General features: G+C 43.6%; 1 protein-coding gene across 1 annotated transcript in view; it reads left to right on the top strand.

The window, feature by feature from the left end:
* Positions 1–13,840: 13,840 nt before the first annotated feature.
* The window catches only part of KIAA2012 (KIAA2012 ortholog), a 133,963-nt gene continuing 125,661 nt past the window's right edge, over positions 13,841–22,142 (top strand). Inside the window, exons 1-2 of the mRNA XM_064373159.1 lie at positions 13,841–14,165; positions 15,670–15,954. Coding sequence (XP_064229229.1) covers positions 14,082–14,165; positions 15,670–15,954 — 369 coding nt within the window. The 5' untranslated portion in view covers positions 13,841–14,081. The remainder of the gene's footprint in view (positions 14,166–15,669; positions 15,955–22,142) is intronic.

Below are 22,142 nucleotides of genomic sequence, written 5' to 3'. Positions count from 1 at the left end.
CTTCCCTCCAGCCTTGGTGACAGCAAAGTTCTGTCCCTGAAAATAAAAATAAAAATAAATCACATGTACCCCATAAATATATACAACTATTATATATCCATAATTATAAATTTTTAAAAAAGAATTCATGAAAACTCACAACAGTGTGGTCAAAAGAATAGTTTTGGGATTACTTTGAAATCTTTTCGAAGGTTCTGAGATTTCAAGATCCAGCATTCCACTTTGTCTTGGGCTACCCTTCCTGGTTACTAACCACAATAAGTTCTAGCTTTTTAAAATGTATTTACAGATATATATCCTTTAAGTACCATTCAACTTTTAATTGACATATTTGAATGATTTTCTTGCCTACGATATGCCCTACAATTTGCTTGCTATCCATTCTACCAACTAATAAAAATGGCTTTTTTTTTTTTTTTTTTGAGATATTTTCGCTCTGTCACTCAGGCTGGAGTGCAGTGGCCTGAGATCATAGCTGACTGCAGCCTGGAACTCCTGGGTTCAAGTGATCCTCCTGCCTCAGCCTCCTGAGTAGCTTCTTGGTCTTTCCTTTATTGGGAAGTATCCTTTACTATCCTTTATTGGGAAGGATAATAAGCACTTCCTGCTTAGAGTCCAAGCTGAAAATGAGCCCCCCACTTCAGAGTGTTTTGAATCTTCCTGTGTCACACAGTCAAGCTTCCACCAGACAAAGGCCACTTGGGGTATTACTATTTAATCATGGCAAGCCCAGTATCATATAGGTTCACTGTAGCATGTCTTATTTTCCCTTACTAGGTTGTGAGCTTCCTCAGGCTAGGGACTATTTATTTACCTCTATAATACTATCCAATCTCTCCCCCAAAACATTCACATAAAAGGCGCGCGCTCTCTCTCTATGTATACACACACACACACACACACACACACACACACACACACATATATAAAATAATGAAATCAAATAATGAAAAAATTATTTGATTAGGACCAGCCATGAACTATTTATCTATGTATCCCTATTATACTATTTAATCTCTCCCCAAAACATTCATATAGAAGGTGCTCTGTGTGTGTGTGTGTGTCTATGTGGTTTTTTCTAATGAAAAAGCTATTTGACTGAGACTCATCAGGGCTTCTCTTGCCCCTCTCTCACCATGTGACATGCCAGTTCCCCATTTACCTTCCACCACGATTGTAAGCTTCCTGAGACCCACACCAGAAGCAATTGCTGGTGCCACACTTCATGCACAGCCTGCAAAACTGTGACCCAGGTAAAATTCTTTTCCTTAAAAATTAAAAAAAAAAAAAAAAATCTGGAAAGGGCCCAAAGGGGACAAAATTCGTGCACTGTACTGGGCTACACTTCCGTCCAGTCTAGGCAACTCTGGAATCTGATGAGCGAATAAAGAAATTTTGTTTCTGTAAATATTGTCTCCTCATCTCCATCCCTAAGAATCCATAATATTTGAGGAATTCTTCAGCCTAAAAAATAACCACAGAGTGCCTTCCATATGTAACATCTGTGGTTCTTAATAATACTGGCTGAACATCAGAATCACCTGTGGAGCGTCTAAAAATTATCAGTACCAGGACCCTATTCCAGAAGAATCCAATCAGAATCTATGCGGGGGTGCACAGATACTTCATTTCTCCTAGTCCTTGCAACACCTCCAGATGAGAGGTGCTATTATCCCCATTTTCCAGATGAGGAAACTGGGGCTCAGGCTAGGAGAGGTTAAGACTTGCCCATTACACATTTAATAAGGGACACACAGTCTGATTCCCAAATAGCTCTTTTTTTTTTTTTTTTTTTGAGACATTCTCTCTCTGGTGCCCAGACTAGAGTGCAGTAGTGTGATCTTGGCTCACTGCAACCTCTGCCTCCTGGGTTCAAGTGATTCTCCTGCCTCAGTCTCCCAAGTAGCTAGGATTACAGGTGTCTGCTACCACACCCAGCTAATTTTTTGTATTTTTAGTACAGATGGGGTTTCGCAATGTTAGTTAGCCAGGCTGGTCTCGAACTCCTGACCACAACTGATCCACCGGCTTTGGCCTTCCAAAGTGCCAAGGGTGTGAGCCACAGCTCCCTGCCTCCCAAATAGCTCTCACACAAACATTGTTTTGGTAAGTGCTGTTCATAATATTTTTTAACAACATGTGATATAGAACCACCAAAAGCCCTTAGCCTGCTAAGCCAGTGGATCAGACAGAGAGCCATACATCCACCTACACAGCAGCAGGAAAGCACCAATGCTCACGTCCACACTGCACTTTTCACTCTCAAGCAGAGCAGTCACAAACTCTGTCTCTTTGACTTGTCAGCTCTTTCATAACATCTCACCGCCATGACCAAGATAGCTGTTTTCTTTTCTTTTTTATTTTTAATTTTTTTGGTAGAGATGGGAGTAGGGGGGGGACAGTCTTGCTATGTTGCCCAAGCTGGGCTTGAACTCCTGGCCTCAAGCAATCCTCCTGCTTCAACCTCCCAATATGTTGTAATTGCAAGCATGAGCCACCACACCTGGCAACTTTTCTCTTAAGGAATCAGAAGGTTAGAGCAGAACAAATGCTAGAGCGGATGACCAGGCCAAAAGCCAGCATTTTTAATAAATATTACTGGGAATTTTGAACACTTGCATTTCCTGGATATGCTATGTACTTAGATTTCAGTGAGCACGAATGCATAAGATGAAATTTGCTTTAAAAAGTCAGTGAGTCAAATGGATTGACACAGGTGAACCAAATGTGAGAATAGATTGCCTTCTTCTTTAACTCCACTTTGTTGCTTTTCCTTTTATTTATTCCCTAAACAAAACAAGAAAACTCAAAGCGGCTCTCAGTAATACTGAAGAATTCCCCTAAGAATTCTCATCTTTATGAGTTAGAGAATCGAGTCGACTTTTCTTTTTCCCAAATGCTGTGTGAAGAGCTAATTTCCACTGCTGTTCTGAGCAAATCTGGAGCTGCTGAGATGTCTTCGGGAAGGGTGGAGCAGCTGCCAGACTCCTCAGGTTCTGATGGAGGCAGACGCCTTTTCCCAGCTTGTTGCTGGCTGGGGACACGCCTTCCACAATATGGGTTTCGTTGTCTGAACTCCCTCAGCTCAGCAACGCCCCTTGTCAGAGCACAGAGCCCACAGTTATATCACAGATCAGCCCAGGAAACAGCTAGTCATGAATCACAGAGGCTCATGGATTTCTGCCGAACAAAGAACTCCAGCTCTGGGAAACTTTCTGGTCCAGCCTCTCCCTCTGTCCCAGTGGAAAAGCAGGTAATTTCCAACTGGCCCAGTAGAAAACCAGTGCAAGGTTCATGCAAGACAGGTGGACTCAACCTGGCCATGGCTTTCTCTTTCCCCATCTACTAATGCAGTTTTCATACCAGCTGCATCCTAAACACTGAGTTAAGATGGTGATTCATAGTGGTGGTGGGCGTCTCAGTAGGAGCTTTCTTAAGAAGAAAGGGCTTTGATTGAGCCAATGAAAGCTGTTGCCAGGGAACCAGATGCCATGAACAGGCCACTCCAGCAGCGTAAGAATACAAGCCGGGAGTGCTGGACTGAGCATTAAGTGTACTTGGCAGCTGAGTCCTACAGGGCCTGTTAACCCTTTGTGCACCTAACTATGTCTAGACAGTGAGTCAAGAGAAGGAATATGGTAAAATCTGGAAAAGCCAAGCCACCCCTCCTGTCGGTATCTCCCACTGGAAGTTACCATTTCAAAGCTGGGCTGGGTGCGGTGGCTCACGCCTGTAATCCTAGCACTTTGGGAGGCCAAGGCGGGTGGATCACCTGAGGTCAGGAGTTCAAGACCAGCCTGACCAACATGGAGAAACCCTATCTCTACTAAAAAAAAAAAAAAAAAAAAAAAAAAAAAATTATCCAGGTATGGTGGTGATTGCCTGTAATCCCAGCTAATCAAGAGACTGAGGCAGAAGAAGCACTTGAACCCAGGAGGCAGAGGTTGCGGTGAGCCAAGATCACACCATTGCACTCCAGCCTGGGCAACAAGAGCAAAACTCCATCTCAAAAAAAAAAAAAAAAGAAAGAAAGAAAAAAGTTGTTCTCCCTGCTTGACTAACAGCTCCCCTGGACACCTGCTTTAGAGTGGATTGGCATAAGAGGTGGGCACGAGTGAGGGCTGGTGAGGAGGATGAGACTCTGCAGAGGGCACTGCTCATGTCTCATCATACACGTTAGAACACTAGTGACTCCTCTCAACTTGTGGTTGAGTTGTATGTGGTCTCTTAGCCTTTGGAGATGGGACACTGTTGCCCCAGGTGGGTCTGCTCTATGAGATAAGGAGGAAATGCTTCCCCTCTTCCCTAAATGTGTACTTCAGAGCCTCCTAGGGCCAGCTGGAGATTGGCCGCCTATGCCTCAGGTTCAGATCGTTGGCTGGAGGAGTGTGGGCACAGCCCGGCTGGCTGGGAAAATGGGGGAGTGGGCAAAGCTGCTGTGGGTGGGCCTCCCAACCTACCTCCCAGGACTCCTCCAACCTGTCCCTCTTCTTCCTCTCCCTCCTCAGTCAATCCCCACTCCCGGCATCCACTCTGGGCTCCATTCCTGCACAGCCTGATTAATTCCATCTCTGCAAAGGCACTAGCATCTTATCTCAGTTCTCAGGAAGATGTGAATGCTTTCCAAAAGGAAACTATAAAGGTTGAAAAACAGACAATGAGGTTACCTGTGGGTCAGGGGCCCCTCAGTTCACACAGTGAACTCCAGCAATGTGTGGGCCTTGAGGAGAAGGTTCTCCCAGCACCCAGGCTCCCTGACACCCCTTCCTCTTCCACACACTGTCAGTTGCAGCTCCCTGGCCGCTCCCCTCCTGGGGCTAAGGGTGGAGTCATAAATTTGAACATCAAAATCTCACTGATGTGAGCAAACAGTGGGAAGAGAATTTGTGTATACCTTGGGTGTTGATATGTCCCTACAAAGATACATATTTTATGCATCAAATTAACGTTTCTCTAAAATGACCAGCATAGGGTTCACAGTTTTTACTCTGTGATAATCAGAAAACATAAAAATTATTCTCATCATAAAGTTAAAATAATGAGCTGGAAGCCAGTTGACAGAGAAGCGTCTGGTTCTGCAGTCTAGTGACTTTCTATATATATTAGATTTCCTGTTGTGAGGAAATTACTTTCAGAGCATCCATTTGTGCAGCAAAACCTCACTACTGAGCTGGGCACAGTGGCACATGTCTGTAGCTCCAGCTACTAGAGAAGCTGGGGTGGGAGGATCACTTGGACCCAGGAATTCAAGACCAGCCTGGGCAACATAGCGTGACCCCCCATCTCTAAAATAAAACCAAACCTCACTACTGTGTGCAAAAAGTGGGGGATTCTGCATATTCTGAATCATGAGATGGAAGTATTCATTAAACAATATTTTTGGCCGGGCGTGCGGGCTCATGCCTGTAATCCCAGCACTTTGGGAGGCTGAGGCAGGCAGATCACGAGGTCAAGAGATCAAGACCATCCTGGCCAACATGGTGAAACCCCTCTCTACTAAAAATACAAAAATTAGCTGGGCGTGGTGGCACATGCCTGTAGTCTCAGCTACTTGGGAGGCTGAGGCAGGAGAATGGCTTGAACCTGGGAGGCAGAAGTTGCAGTAAGCTGAGATCACACCACTGCATTCCAGCCTGGTGACAGAGCAAGACTCCATCTCAAAAAAAAAATGTATATATATATATATATATATATATATATATATATATATATATATATGTTTCTATTTATTGAGCATGTACTATACGCCTGGCACAATACTCAGTGCTTGACACAAATCATTTCATTTGTTAATTATGTAAACATCACTGTAACAGTATTTAGTGAAAATCAAAAGAAAAATGTACCCACCACCAAACAACACAGATAAAACATTATTATGTTATTATTATATATTATTACTCTAATGTTCAATGGTATTAAATTATCAGAATCCATGCAGTCTCAATGAATAACATCTGCTCTGAGACCTTCCCCTTAGAATTAAATCATCCCTGCTCCTGTCAACCACCACAAGTTTGTTCCTATGGAGGTTTGTTACTTTTGCCCACAGTAACTGACCTGCTAGCCAGGTAGTGATTGATTTTCCCCATGTTATGAAAGAACCAAGAATGTGTGGTTTCTACTTCTTCTACCGACTCACTATCTCTCCACCATAAATTTAAAAGCTTGCAATTACAGTGAGTGCTCCTACTAATAAAATAAGCCCTGAGCAAAGGCATAACTAAATATTTTAGATTCCCAAAGCAAACCCTTCAGAAAGATCTAAAATAAAGAGATCCCTAGTCCCTTCCCTCTGAACTAGACAGGCCACGCAGCCATAATTTATAGCTAAGGAGAGAAAGGAAGCAGGGATCCAAGGCTGACACTCTCTCTCTCTTGCTAGGATTCCAGAGTATTCTTTATTGCCTTTTGCATTTTCTTCTTTCAAATCTGGCCTGGGCCACATAAGAAATTAGCCAAAGTCTCTGAATAAGCCAAGTATCTTATCCTTAGCAAGTCTGTACTTCTAACAAGTTCAGATGGTTCCATCTTCCACGCAGATTGTGTTAAGGCCCTTTCAGCCTTTGTATACTAAGCCTTGAGTTGGTCAGCACCTTTAACCTATGGGTCTGAGCTTTGTACTACAGCAAACTACCAACTACTAAAACAGGCTTTGACCCAATTCTCTTCTTTTCTATATTTTTCATACTGGGTCAAAGACAGTTAGGCATCTCTTTGGGCATGTTAAAAAGCAAAATGACAAATAATCAGCTGCTGCTATAATGCAAGGGGTGCTATGTTATGGGGAGTATTAAGAATTTTAAGGTATTGGCCAGGCACAGTGGCTCACACCTGTAATCCCAGCACTTTGGGAGGCTGAGTCAGGAGGACCACTTGAGTCTAGGAGTTTGAGACCAGACAGGGCAACATAGTGAGACTGCATTCTAAAAAAAAATAAAAAATTAGCCAGGCATAGTGGTGTATGCCTGTAGCCCCAGCTATTCAGAAGGCTGAGATAGGAGGACTGCCTGAGCTCCAGAGGTCAAGGACTGCAGCACTGCAGTCGGCCTGGGTGACAAAGCAAGACCCTGTCTCTAAAACAAAAAAAAAACTGGGGCCAGGTGCGGTGGCTCACGCCTGTAATCCCAGCACTTTGGGAGGCTGAGGTGGGTGGATCACGAGGTCAAGAGATCGAGACCATCCTGGTCAACATGGTGAAACCCCGTCTCTACTAAAAATACAAAAAATTAGCTGGGCATGGTGACGCGTGCCTGTAATCCCAGCTACTCGGGAGGCTGAGGCAGGAGAATTGCCTGAACCCAGGAGGCGGAGGTTGCGGTGAGCCGAGATCGCGTCATTGCACTCCAGCCTGGGTAACAAGAGTGAAACTCCGTCTCAAAAAAAAAAAATTGTAAGATATAGTTGCTACCTTCCAAAAACTTAAAGTCTAGAAGTCTAGTTGGGGCATAAAACACAGCAAATGGAAAGAGCCTTAATCATTTAAGGCATTGCTGCTTGCATATACATGGCCCTGTTTTTTGTTGTTGTTTTTTTTTTTTTGAGACAAGATCTTGCCATATCTCCCAGACTGGAGTGCAGTGGTGCGATCACAGCTTACTGCAGCCTCTACCTCCTGGGCTGAAGCAATCTTCCCACTTCAGCCTCCAGAGTAGCTGGAACTACAGGCATGTGCCATCATATCCAGCTAATTTTTGTACTTTTTATAGACAGACTGGCTAATTTTTTATGTTTTATATAGGCAGAGGGATTTTGCGATGTTGCCTAGACTGGTCCTGAACTCCTGAGTTGAAGTGATCTGCCCACCTCAGCCTCCCAAAGTGGTGTGATTACAGGCATGAGTCACTGAGCCCAACCTCACACCCCACATTTTGAGAAGTCTGTTGTGTTGACTTTCTCATACAACTTGTCTTTGGTGCTTATGGTAGATAACTGTAGTTGGCTCTATCAATCTTTATTCTATATACCCTCTGGTGGAAGAACTAGAAAGCTGAAAACTTTATTTTCTAGACTCCCTTGCAACTAGATTTACAAAGTGAAGTTAAGAGAAGCAGGGCTGGGGAGATCTGAGTGCTCAGAAGCAGTCATGGCAGCCAGACCAGAGGTCCAGGGCCCAGTCACCAGCTTCATGGCTAAAGCGGTAGTGGGGACCAAAGTCATAGCTGTGCTCTGAGAGCCACGATGGGGCTTCTTATGAAGAACTGCTACTACTCTGTTGCAGAAGTATTATAGGATGAACAACAGGCTGAAATTGGAACCAAATCTGGACAAGGTCCCATTTTACCTCTGGTTTGCTCTATATGGCTTTATGCAAATCATTTCATCTCTCTGTGCACAATCTTTACTCTTTTGTTGATAAAAGCAACGCCAAGGACTCTCTTTGTAGAGTGCCCCTAAAGAAAAATAAAATACTAGAAAACACTATCACACTTCCTTTTAAAGAGGGATAAAGATTCTGACAGTATCTATCACATAGGCCACTCCAGTACCTTTAACCTATGGGTCTGAGCTTTGTACTATAGCTAACTACCAACCAGTAAAACAGGCTTTGATCCAATTCTTTTCTTTTCCATATTTTTCATACTGGCTCAAAGACAATTATGCATCTCATATTATTATGCAAACAGCCTTGGGAGGGCCACATGGACTCCTAGGACTTCATTCACTCTGAGCACTTTAGAACAAGGGATACATTCCTGAATGTGCTGGGGAGGTGGCCATTGAAATACATATATTTTTTGTTTCATGTGGTTTCTATTTATTTACAGAGTGCCATGGTTATTCATGATGCTTTACAAACCATAAAAACAAGGTCTCCACCCTATAGAAGTTACAGTGTAATTCAAACAGACATGCTGCATAGGCTGACAGGTCAGGCGTGCCAGGAGATGGTGTTGGTGTTGTATAACATGGGTGTGGAGGGTTCTTCTTGAGTTATAAATACTTTCCAGTTACAAGGCCCTTTCATCTGGGATCCCCAAGCTCTTCAGAATAGCAATAATCCGGATTGCTTTCTAAATGCACTTTCTATAAACTGTTGTCGGGACTGAGTAAATGCTTTTAAATGACTATTAATTGATCTGTGGATCTGTTCATTGTCCATATTAAACAGCATAGATGTAAACACATTGGTTTAGTAGAGGCCCACTTTAGGCTGCGGTCTGGCTGCTTACAGATTCCTGCGGTGGCCCCACAGAGACCTGGAAGCCTTGTCACAGCCTTGGGAGGGCCAGATGGACTCCTAGGCATTTTCCTAGGTGAGATGCTCTCCCAACCTAGACTCAGAAAGAGCACGTCTTGGGGCCCTGGTTCACTATGTATGGATGAGTTAGCATTTCAAAGTCAGGTGAGTTCAGAGAAAGAATTTCCACTGGAGAAACTTGGTGTCATCCCTCAGCTAACGATAGTGGTTCTCATTCAGGTCCCAAGGGCTCTATTAAGTCCCTCTGGTGCTACTTTTCTCTTGCTTGAGCAATGGCATTTTCAAAATGGCAAGATTTATCTTTCTTTGCAGCTGATGTAAAGTTTCCCCTTCTATCTTACTCAAAGACCACCTAGCTGGTGATTTTCCTGACCTATTTGACCAAGTTCATTCATATCCAAGAGAAGACTGACCTGGGTTGCAAGTCTTGAAAGTTTGCCCAGAGGTTGATGAGATAAGGATTCCTCCTTCTATTTATCCTTTATAAGTTCCTCAGAGTTATCTTCCTAAAACCCAGATGGAATCACATCACCCCCCACCCCTCCCATCCCCGTGCTTTAATATAACCTACCTGGGGACGCCAGTGACTCACGCCTGTAATCCCAAGGTAACAAGGGCAACACCAAGGAGTCTCCTTATAGATTTCCCCTAAAGATGAATACAATATTAGAAAACACTATTACACTCCCTTTTAAAGAGGGATAAAGGTTCTGACAGTATCACATAGGCCGCTTCTCCAGAGTGACATTCATTCACTCCAAGCACTTTGAAACAAGGGATGCATTCCTGAATGTGCCGGGGAAGTGGCCATTAACTAGCGTCTATTTTCTGTTTCATGTGGTTTCTATTTGGGAAGCTGAGGCAAGAGGATCGCTTAAGCCCAGAAGTTTGAGACCGTCCTGGGCAACATAGTGAGACCCTGCCTCTAAAAAACAAAACAAAACCACAACAAAAAACCTACCTGAAGAATAAAATCCAAAATGCTTCAGCAGGGTGTATGCAGCCCTCATGGCCTTGGCCAGCTGACCTCTGTCCACATGCAGTTTTTCTTTTTTCTTTTCTTTTTTCTTTTTTTTTTTTTGAGACAGAGTCTCTGTTGCCCAGTCTAGAGGACAATGGCACAATCTCGGCTCAGCTCACTACAACCACCACCTCCCAGGTTCAAGTGATGCTCCTGCCTCAGCCTCCCGAGTTACAGGGACTACAGGCGCCCACCATCACAGCTGGCTAATTTTTGTATTTTTAGTAGAAATGGGGTTTCACCATATTGGCCAGGCTGGTCTCGAACTCATGACCTTGTGATCCACCCACCTCGGCCTCCCAAAGTGCTGGGATTACAGGCATGAGCTACCATGCTGAGCCCAGTTTTTTTTGTTTTTGTTTTTGTTTTGAGATGAAGTTTCATTCTTGTCATCCAGGCTGGAATGCAATGGCACAATCTCAGCTCACTGCAACCTCCACCTCCTGGGCTCAAGCAATTCTCCTGAGTAGCTGGGGTTACAGGCATGCACCACCATACCCAGCTAATTTGGTATTTTTAGTAGAGACGGGGGTTGGGGGGGTGGCGTGTCTCACCATGTTGGCCAGGCTAGTCGCGAACTCCTGACCTCAGGTAATCCACCCGCTCAGCCTCCCAAAGTGCTGGGATTACAGGTGTGAGCCACTGCTCCCAGCTGACTTGCAGTTTTGATCACAACAGAGAAGTCACCCCTTCCCCAGAGACCTCAAACTTCCTTGTCCCTGCCTCCTGCAATATCCGCTTTGATCTTCCCTCCTAACCATCTTCTCACATCTTCTTAGCAAACTGCTGTTTTCCAAGGCCCACCTCTAAGCTTCCTCATCTTAGTGGCCTTCCACAGTGCCTGCCACCATCCATTCCCCACCTCCCCCATGCCCATACCTTCACCTCTCTTCCTAGAGCACCTACTTCCACAGTGCCTGCCACCATCCATTCCCCACCTCCCCCATGCTCACACCTTCACCTCTCTTCCTAGAGCACCTACTTCACTCGACCTCCATTAACACAACTGTCACATCATATTTCAGGTATCAGCACCACCTTGAGTCCAGGGATCATGTCTGGGATATAGTAATCTCTCAACAAAGTTTTGTTTAAGGGCCCTTTTTGCACTTCAAAGGGATAGGGAAGGGGAAGGGAGGGAGCAACTGGAGGCTAAGACCCCAGAAACTATTTGGAACCCTGGATTTCTCGAATTTTGTCTCACCTGCCGTGAGAAGGTCACTCCATGGTAATGCTGACCAATCGGCTTTCGGATTATGAAGTGCTGAATTCAATGTTTTCTTTTTTATTTTTTGCTGTACAATATTTTTTAAAAACATGTTTTTTTGAGGCTGAGTCTCACTCTATTGCCCAGGCCAGAGTGTAGTGGTGCCATCTCCACTCGCTGCAAACTCCGCCTCCCAGGTTCAAGCAATTTTTGTGCCTCAGCCTCCCAAGCAGTTGAGATTACAGGTGCATGCCATCAGGCTTGGCTAATTTTTGTGTTTTTAATAGAGACGGAGTTTCACCATGTTGGGCAGGCTGTTCTCGAACTCCTGACCTCAAGTGATCCGCCTGCCGTGGCCTCCCAAAGTGCTGGGATTCCAGGTGTGAGCCACCACAACCAGCCAAAAAAAGTTTTAATTGTGGTAAAATATATGTAATATAAATTTACTTTTATTTTAGAGATGAAGTCTCACAATGATGCTCAGGCTGATCACAAACTCCTGGGCCCAAGGGATCTTCTTGCCTCAGCCTCCAGAATAGCTAGGATTATAGGTGTGTGCCACCTGCATCGGCTCAAATTTACCATTTTACCATTTTTAAGTTTACAGTTCACTGACGTTAAGTACATTCATATTGTTGTGAATCCATCTCCAGAAGCTTTTCATCTCCTCATACAGAAATTCTGTACCCATTACACACTGATGTTCCATTCTCAACTCCCCGCCAGCCCTGGCAATCACCATCTACTTTCTGTCTCTACAAATCTGACCACTCACATAAGTACCTCACATAAGTGAAATCACACAATGTTTGTTGTTTCATGATTGGTTTATTTTGTTTAGTGTAATGTCTTCAAAGTTTATGCATGTTGTAGCCTGTGTCTGAATTTCCTTCCTTTTTAAGGCTGAATAATACTGCCTTGTATGCACCTGGTACATTTTGTTGATTCATTCATCTGTCGATAGACATGGGTTACTTCCACCTTTTGGCACTTATAAACAATTTTGCTCTACATATGAGTATACAAATATCCCTTTGAGACCCTGCTTTCACTTCCTTTGGGTACATAGACCCAGAAGTGGAATTACTGGATGGTAAGGTAATTCTGTTTAATTTTCTTAGAAACTGCCATACCATTTTCTGCAGAGGCTATGTCATTTTGCATTTCCAACAGCAATGCACAAGGTTTTCAATTTCCCCATATCCTCACCAATACTTGTTATTTTCTGTTTTTTGTTTTTTTCTTTTGTTTTGTTTTTAATAATAGCCATCTTAGTAGGTGTGAAGTGGTATCTCATTGTGGTTTTGATTATATTCAGTTTGGAGCCTCTGCATTCACTCATTCACTGTCCTGATTCCCCATAATAAACCCTATCTTATTTTGCAACATAACCTCTATTTCTTTCTCAGGAGACTTAAGCTTGGTTGGAAGTGGGGAAGGTAGGAGGGGGAGTGGAAGGTGCCACATAGGAAGATCAAAAAGCTAAGTGGGCTTGTAGCCCGTTGTGCTTCTTCACACTGGCCAGCAGGGGGCACTTTCACAAGACGGCCAGGGTAGTTCGGCTGAACGCTGAAACGCAGTTTGCTTGCCCAGGCTTGAGCAGGTCCCTAGATCCCCAGCAAAGGGATCTTTTTGTTTCCTGAGCCTCTTCTCTCCTGTCCTGTGCTCGTCACAATGTCACTGTCAAAGAGACCTGAGCGCCTGGCGCGGTGGCGCGTGCCTGTAGTCCCAGCCACTCGGGAGGCTGAGGCTGGAGGATCGCTTGAGCCCAGGAGTTCTGGGCTGCAATGCGCTATGCCGATCGGGTGTCCGCACTAAGTTCGGCATCAAAATGGTGACCTCCAGGGAGCGGGGGGCCACCAGCTTGCCTAAGGAGGGGTGAACCGGCCCAGGTCGGAAACGGAGCAGGTCAAAACTCCCCATCCAGGGGATGCTGGAGCTCTCAGCAAGGAAAAAGTCACAGGTGGTTTCAGGTGACCTAGATGACACCCTGGCTCTGTTAATGGTTAGTTGACAGCAAGAGGCTCACATATCAGGAGAGAGGGGAAGATGCTCTCTAAAAGCAAGATGAGAATAACAGAAAAAGTACCCCAACACAGCCCCCACCCCGTGCAACCGGGACTTGCAACCTGAGCCTGGTCCCTTCAGTGTCCATTTGACCCCAACCCCATCCCCGGCGAATGCACACTGCACCCGGCACCCGTCTCTGCCTTGCCTGAGCTAGTCTAAGGGACTTCATTTCCCTGTGCTGCCATAGCAACCAGGAAACAACCACCGCTCAGAGGAGAAGGATGGTGCTGTGGCTGAGATCCGTAGATGCACAAGGCTGGTAACAGAGCAACCGGGACCCAGTGACAACAAGAGCTCAGGCGAAGCAAGAGACAGGTTGCCCAGAGTGTAGAAAATCCAGGGCTTGAGGAGTCCGGCTATGTGGTTTATTTTTTGCTCCACAAAGACACGCAGTGTCTAAACTGTGTGGTTGGTTGTTATTAAGAAGCTGCTGCGAGAAGGAAAAATGTATTTCATAAAAGGTCCAGTGTTTGTGGTCTTCTTGGGCTTGCTGTGAGCTCTGGAAATCTTGAGGTGTGACCAGATTTCAGCCTTCAAAACCAAGATGAACTGCCCTTGAGAAGGGGTGGTCAGAGTTTAACATGTTCACGCTCTCCCTCCTGAGCCGGGGCCTCGGGAAGCTGGGCCAGGACAAACAGAAGTTAGAAGTCTACTTTGAACCAGAGGTGAGTCTTACAGCTGAAAAAAGGCACATTTTGGGGGGTGGGAGAGAAATGCTCTATTTTTCCACTTGGGAGGTAAACCATGTGTGTCTTGGTGTGTGTTGTTAGTGAGGTGGCAGGGGTCACTGGAAGATCTTCCTTCCTCCTCCATGAAACTCAAAATAATGTCGTTTTCCTGACACACCAAGATTGCCACTGGGACCCTCGTCTTTCTCCTTGTATCTGCCTTTGCTTGGACCAAAGGAATTCCAGAGTCTCTGGAATTTGGATGGTTTGGTGCAAGACCAGAATTTGCACCTGGGTTCTAGGCAAACTGATGGTTGTTTGGTTTTTGGAAGTCATGCTCTGTGGTTAAAATGCTGTGTGTGTTTGTGCTATTTCAATGGCTTCCTTGAACTTTCTGGAATTCAACCCACAGGACTCATATTTAATATAGGCCAAAAAAAATCTCATGTTAGATTTTAAAGAAGTGGCAAAATTCCCTTGTTGTACTGGACTTTATTTCTTATTCCTGCCAGGAATAAGAAATCTATTGGGGATACTTTGCAAGTTTGGGGGTCATACAGAGATTTCCATTGTCATAGTAGTTGGTCATGATATTTGGCCTTTGCTGTGTTAAAAGGCATATTAAGTTTCAAAGGACCTGTATGGGCAGTGGCATTTTCTTACCTACAAGATATGTAACCACTTTATAAGCCCCCAAATAGCCAAATTAGGTAATGTTACATAGCATCTGGAATGTATAGAAATTCTCGCTGTGTACAGTTGAAGTGGTGGGGTCTTGGAATGCTCCTATTTAAACTGCCAGCTAGTCCAGGTCTAATTTCAAAGTTATCTGCTGCCCTTAATAATTCTGACTGCTTACTTGCATACCAGGAAACTGGCCTGTAACCTACACTCTAGCTGAGTTAATCCTCCAGCCATAAATGACTCTCCTGAAAGTTGGATGGAGTGAAATAGAACCATGCTCTGGGTTCTCTACTAATTTTGAAATGTGAAGAGAAAAGGCAGTTGCTAAGAAGAGCAATTGTGTTCCATAACACCATGGGAACAATTAAGAGAAAATCAGTAACTAAAAAAATGCCAAAGGCTTTCCACCAGCAATATTTCTTTTGGTGGAAAAAATAGTTTTGTTTTTTTTTGTTTTTGTTTTTTGAGGCAGAGTTTCACTCTTGTTGCCCAGACTGGAGTGCAGTGGCACGATCTTGGCTCACCACAACCTCTACCTCCCGAGTTCAAGCAATTCTCCTGCCTCAGCCTCCCAAGCACCTGGGATTACAGGAATGTGCCACCACGCTGGCTAATTTTGTATTTTTAGTAGAGACAGGGTTTCTCCATGTTGGTCAGCCTGGTCTCAAACCCCTGACTTCAGGTTATCTGCCTGCCTTGGCCTCCCAAAGTGCTGGGATTACAGGTGTGAACCAGCACACCAGCCTTCCACCAGCAGTATTTGCTGTAGAAAGATCTTCCACAGTGGCCCTGTCAAGGCGGCTGCTTTTCATTGCAGGATTACTTGAACTGGAAGTCCCCAGAAGACTATGTTCTTGCCAGCAAACCTCAAGATGAGGACAATACCAACCAGCACTACTGGAGCCTCTTTCTCCCTAAAACTTTCAGCACTAGAAAGGGTGCCCTGATCCTCTACTCAGAAGGTTTAGCCATTCCAGCATGGACACACAAAGAGAGGGGAAAAGGGCCCTACCGCCCCAAAGGTCACTGGAGGAAGCTGGATCTTGAACTGTACACACTTCAAGACCTCAAAGAAGCCATTCTGGCATATGGAAGGCAACAGGTAGGTAGAGCACTCCCTTGGGTTTGGGGAAGGTGCTGGCAGCATGTCTACAACCCAGTTGCAGCTGTGGGAATAACTTCTTGGACCTTGGGGAAGGCATGAAACTCTCAGACCTCCATTTCTTCATCTCTAAAATGAGACTGACTGTGCTCTTAGCCCTATCTGCTGCACACCATTGTCACAAAGCTTAAATAAAATCATGTTATGTGAAAGGGTTCTGAAAAGCATAAAGGGCTATATTATCATCATTTTGTGTTTTCCTTTAGTTAGAGTAACACAAAGTCCTTTTCAGCATTCAGACAGATTCAGGCCAGCAGACATTTCATCAGGATCCTTGAAATCCTGTCTCATAGCCACAAGCATCATCATCCCACCTCTGATGTTCTTGGCTCTGTGGAAATGAGAGGGAGAACATTTTAAATATTTACCTTGAGCCTTTCAGCATCTGCAGGATAAGTTAATGACTTTTTCCATCCTGAATATAATATTAAGGGAAAATGCTTGTGCTCATTTTTCTGATTCATACTTCCTAATGTCTTGTGAGATGTGCACCTGGCCCCTGCTTTATAGAATTGCATGCATCAGCCCTTTGACTGAGGCCGTAAGATAGTCTGGGAAGATGTGTCACTTAGTAAAATTCTAGGTTAGAAGTGGTGGGTGACTCCCTAATCTAAAAGTCTCTCCTGACTTCTTATTCCCCACAAAATGAAGTCATTAGCTTCTTACATCAGGCTCTTCACACACTGGCTTTCTCTCCTTGTCTAGCTACATCTTCCGCCTATTCCTATACCACTTCAACCACTGATGCCGTAAGGCCCCACCCATGTGATTAGCTCATCGTTCCTCAATACCTGTGCCCTTTTGTGACTCTTCATTTTTGCAAACACTTCTACAGCTGGCAAGCTCCCACTCATCCTTCAAAACGCAACTTAAATACCACCTCCTCACTGAAGCCTTCTCCCACTCCCCTAGGCAGAGATAGCCCATGGCTCCCTCCTCTGCAAACTTCGATTCCCATACCATCATGCACTGAGATTTATCTTGTGGACTCTCTGCTGCACACCATTGTCACAAAGCTTAAATAAAATCATGTTTTTATTTAAGTGTTTGCAAAAAATGACTCTCTGTCATTCCTGATGGATTAACATTTCTTCCAAGGTGGAGACTATGTCTAAATCATTTCCAGAAAGTATGAGTATTCACAAATGTTTGTGGAATGGATGACTTGGTCATGCATGATATTTTCAATGTTTCTAACATCATCTCCCTGAATCACTATTGGACAGTTTATCACCTACCCCCATGCCAGGCAGAGCTTCCAAAAGAAAAGACTCCTCTGCCCTCTTTTCATCTTTCAAAATAGAGAAGCTTGATGACCTTGGCCAAATATCCAATGTTCTTTGTGTTAAAAATAATAAATTCTTGAATAAAAGAAAACCAATTGTTGAATGCTGACTGTTGCATTATAGCTAAATATTATTTTATTTAAACCTTACAATGACCCTGTGCGATACAGTTTTTCTTGCCTCCTTTCATAGATGAAGAAACCAAAGCTCAGGGTAGGTAAGTGATTTGCCTAAGGCCAGAGAGCTACTAAAGGACAGAGCCAGGATTCAAATCCAGGACTGCCTACCTCACCAGGGCCGGCATACTTTGCACTGTCCTGTTTTTTGTGGACTTGAAGGGACTCCAATGGTCATTATGCCTGGTCATGGCCTGTTTTTCTCAGATCCCCTCTGTTCCCTTCCCCTGCTCTGCTCTGCATCACAGGCAGTTTGACCACAGGCTACATACAGTTCCATAAACATCCGTGTCCACTGGCTTCTGATTGAATTTGCCAATGGAAGACACTGGGAAGAGATTGGAGAGGGAGAAGAAGAGGAAGACCACAGTATTTCTCCCTTCCCACTCTGCATCAAGTGAAAAGAAGCATCTGGATTGCCTCTGTGATCCAGCTCTCAACAGACAGGCCCACTATGACCCCCGACTCCTCCAGATGACCCCACCAGCTCCTCCATCTGTCCTTCTAGCCTAAGTGTGGCGCTGGCTTTCTGATGTTACTAATCTCAATGTTGCCCCACCCCCCACCACCATCTGTTTGGCTTCTGAGCTCTCCAATCACCTGTACAACCAATTCCCTAAATTCAATTCCTTCTGTGTTTAAATACTCACTTTCTATTTTACTGGTTGGACACTGAGTGATATATAGGCTAACTTACTGCCCAGAGTAAAAATACCTCCCATCATTTTCAGATGCTTGTCTATAAGGCGAAATACTTCAGGTAACAGAGATCTTATTAGTTTATAAAGTAGATGAGTCAGTTTGGGGTCAGTTTCATTTTTGGTTATATTTGGGCTAAATGAAAAAAAGAAGTTACTATCTCCCTGTGGTATCCATCTTCTAAATTTATAGCTCATATCTGTACAAAACAGAATATGTAGTCTACACATGAGCAGAGGGAAATAGTGTGAAGAAATCAGAGAAAATAAACGTATGGAAGAGTACATGACTGGAGTTTAAGATTAAAGGACATAGTAGACTAAAAGAGGAGGGGGAGCAACTCAAAAGGGACTTGGAATTAAAGAAAATGAACACACCGGGTGCAGTGGCTCATGCCTGTAATCCCGCACTTTGGGAAGCAGAGGCAGGAGAATTGCTTGAGCCCAGGAGTTCCAGACCAGCCTGGGCAACATAGTGAGACCCTGTTTCTATTAAAATAAAAATAATACAAATTATTTTTTAAAAAAAGAAAGAAAAGAAAATGAACACCTAAGAAGCTTTGGAAAATAGTACCATCTGACTAGGAAAACAACAGCCTGGCAAGAAACTTTTAAAATCATAATACCCAGTGCTAGGACAGCTATAGGGAAACAGCAGTCTCACATGTTGGGAGCACAAATTCACATGACATTTCTGGAGGGCAATATGACAAAAGCCTAAAAAGGACTGATACCTTTTGATTCAACATTCTACTTAGGAGCTGATCCTAGGACATAATCAGAGATATGTTCAAAGATTTATGCAGGAAAACACTTACTACAGGGTTCTTTATTACTATGCAAAACATTGAAAACAATAAATATCCAGCAATGGAACACTGATTAAATAAACCATGATAAATCACGTAATGACCTGGGTCAAGCAATGAAGTCATGTGTTAGTCATGAATAACATGAGAAAATACGCACAATGTTTTTGTTTTGAGACAGAGTCTCCTCTGTTACCCAGGCTGGAGTGCAGTGGCATGATCACAGCGCAATGCAGCCTCAACCTCCAGGGCTCAGGTGATCCTCTCACCTCAGTCTCCCGGGTAGCTGGGACTACAGGCTTATGCCACCATGCCAGGCCAATTTTTTGTATTTTTGTAGAGATGGGGTTTAGCTCAGTTGCCCAGGCTGGTCTCAAACTCCTGGGTTCAAGCAATCCACCCACCTCGGCCTCCCAAAGTGCTGAGATTACAGGCGTGAGCCACCATTCCTGGCCCGGAATGTATTTTTTAAAAGCAGATTACAAAATTGCATTCATACACTAAAAATACCAATGTTCGTTAACTTTTTTTGAGTAGTTATGATATTTTTGCCACTATTCTAAGTGCTTTCCAAGTATAACTCATTTATGCTTTCTGATAATCCTGGGGGTAGGTACTATTACTATCTACTTTAAAGGTGGGGAAACAGAAGCACAGAGAGTTTGAGTGACTCACTCAAGGTTATATAGCAAAGTAAATCACTGCACCAGAATGTGAGACTAGGCCACATAGAAAACATCACCTCTCTAATGTAATTCTGATTTTAAAAAATCGATTATTGTCTGGGTGCAGTGGCTCCTGCCTATATCCCCAGCATTTTGGGAGGCCGATGCGGGCAAATCACCTGAGATCAGGAGTTCCAGACCAGTCTGGCTAACATGGTGAAACCCCATTTCTACTAAAAATACAAAAAATTAGCCAGGCATGGGGGCATGCACCTGTAATACCAGCTACTAGAGAGACTGAGGCAGGAGAATCACTTGAACCCAGGAGGTGAAGACTGCAGTGAGCCGAGATTGTGCCATTGCACTCCAGCCTGGGCAACAGAGTGAGACTCCATCTCAAAAAAAATAAATAAATAAAAATTGATTATACATCCACCAAAGGAAATCTACCCAAATTTCAACTGTGGCATAAACCATGGGTGGTGGGATTATAAACCATATTTTAATTTATACATTTCATTTTACCAAATATATTTTTTAAACTATGGAATTTTACAAATAAAATAGAAATCTATAACTCTGAAGGAGGTAGACAGTTGAATCTAGAGATCAAGGTGAGAGGCTTTGGGGAGGAAAATGGAAAAGCTGCAAGATGAGTCCACCAATAACCACACCACCTATATTTAGGGTGAGTATTTCTTTGTCAAAATAGGGTAGTTTAAGAGTTTAAAACACTACACTCAAAGTCAAAGAGCCAAAGTGAGGATGGGAAAAGGGGTAGAGGAGGTTAACCAATACAGTAGTGCTGCTAATGGAAGGATCTGTTCTTGGCTGGACTGTGAATCAAGAAATCCGCATGTCTCAGGCCTCACCCAGACCTGCAAGATGAAGGCTGTCGCAGAAAGATGCAAGTCAATGTTTAAAGCATCTCACAGCACCTCCAGCTCTCTCTATTGATCTGATAGCACACATGTGCCAACCGTCTGGAGTTTATAGCTCAGCATACATCCACCCTTGAACTTTCTTCATGTCCCAATTCCTAATGGGTAAATAAATGTTAAGTCAAGAAATCAGAGGTCAGCATTCTTAGACTTCTGGATACACACAGATACGTTGCTTGGTTGGTTTTTTGTTGTTGTTGTTTTTTAGCAGAAGGAAATCTTGTTTAGCATTTCCAAAGTTGAAACCATTCTTCTTGAGGCCTTTAATTTATTCAGCTTCCCATTATTGAGATGTCAAATAGCTATAAAACCTAAGTAACCATAATTTGGGGTTGTATAAGTACCCAACAATGAGACATTGATTAAATAATCTATTTAAGATAATTTGTTTTAAAATTCAGTTCACAGGACATGCCATTTCTCTATTCCATTGAGAGATAAACAGGATTTAGATAACTATAGCAGATTTCAAGCAACATTGTACACTTGTCCCTTCGTATCTGCAGGGTTCCAGGATACACCTAATTTCAAAATCAAGGACCAACATTGCTTCCAGAACTCCCTGAGGATTCCAAAATCCAAGGATGCTTAAGTCCCTTATACAAAATGGCATGGTATTTGCATATAACCTACACATCCTCCCATATACTTTGAGTCATCTCTAGATTATCTGTAATACCTAATAGAGTATAAATGCTTTGTAAATAGTTATTATACTGTATTGTTCTTATTAGTATTATTTTTTACTTTTATATATATTTTTTTCATAGAACAAGGTTTTGCTTTGTTGTCCAGGCTAGATTTCAGCGGCATGATCATAGTTTACTGTAACCTTGAACTCCTAGTCTCAAGCAATCCTCCTGCCTCAGCCTCCCAAGCAGCTAGGACTACAGACATGTGTCACCACACCCAGCTAATTCTTTAAAATTTTTTTGTAGAGATAGGTTCTCGCTTTGTTGCCCAGGCTGGTCTCAAACTCCTGGGCTCAGGTAATCCTCCCACCTCAGCCTCCCAAAGTATTGGATTACAGGTGTGAGTCACCGAGTCTAGTCTATATTGCTATTATTAATTGTTTATTTCCACATATTTTTGATCCATGGTTGGTTGAACCTACAAATGTGGAACCCACAGATGTGGAGAGCCAACTGTATTGCTACTGCCATCTCCTTTATAAATTTGGTTAGTTTTTAAAGTATTGTCAGCCTTGTTCCTCTGAATAGTCACCACTCATTCTATACTGCCTAATTTCTCCCCAAATCTTAATACTCAAGGCGTTTAATGCTTTGGTTGCTGTTTTCAGTCAATGTCCACCCATGAAGGAAACTTTAGGTTACTTTTTTTTTTTTTTTGAGACAGAGTCTTGCTCTGTGGCCCAGGCTGGAGTACAGTGGTGTGATCTTGGCTCACTGTAACTTCTGCCTCCCAGGTTCAAGCGATTCTTATGCCTCAGGCTCCCAAGTGCCTGGCCAACGTTTATATTTTTAGTAGATATGGGGTTTCAGCATGTTGCCTAGACTGGTCTCGAACTACTGACCTCAGGTGATCCTCCCACC

The sequence above is a fragment of the Aotus nancymaae genome, unplaced genomic scaffold (genome assembly GCF_030222135.1).
Source record: "Aotus nancymaae isolate 86718 unplaced genomic scaffold, 86718_ANA_hifiasm-v0.15.2.pri h1tg000008l, whole genome shotgun sequence".
NCBI lineage: Eukaryota > Metazoa > Chordata > Mammalia > Primates > Aotidae > Aotus > Aotus nancymaae.
This window is presented reverse-complemented; position numbering and strand designations above follow the sequence as displayed.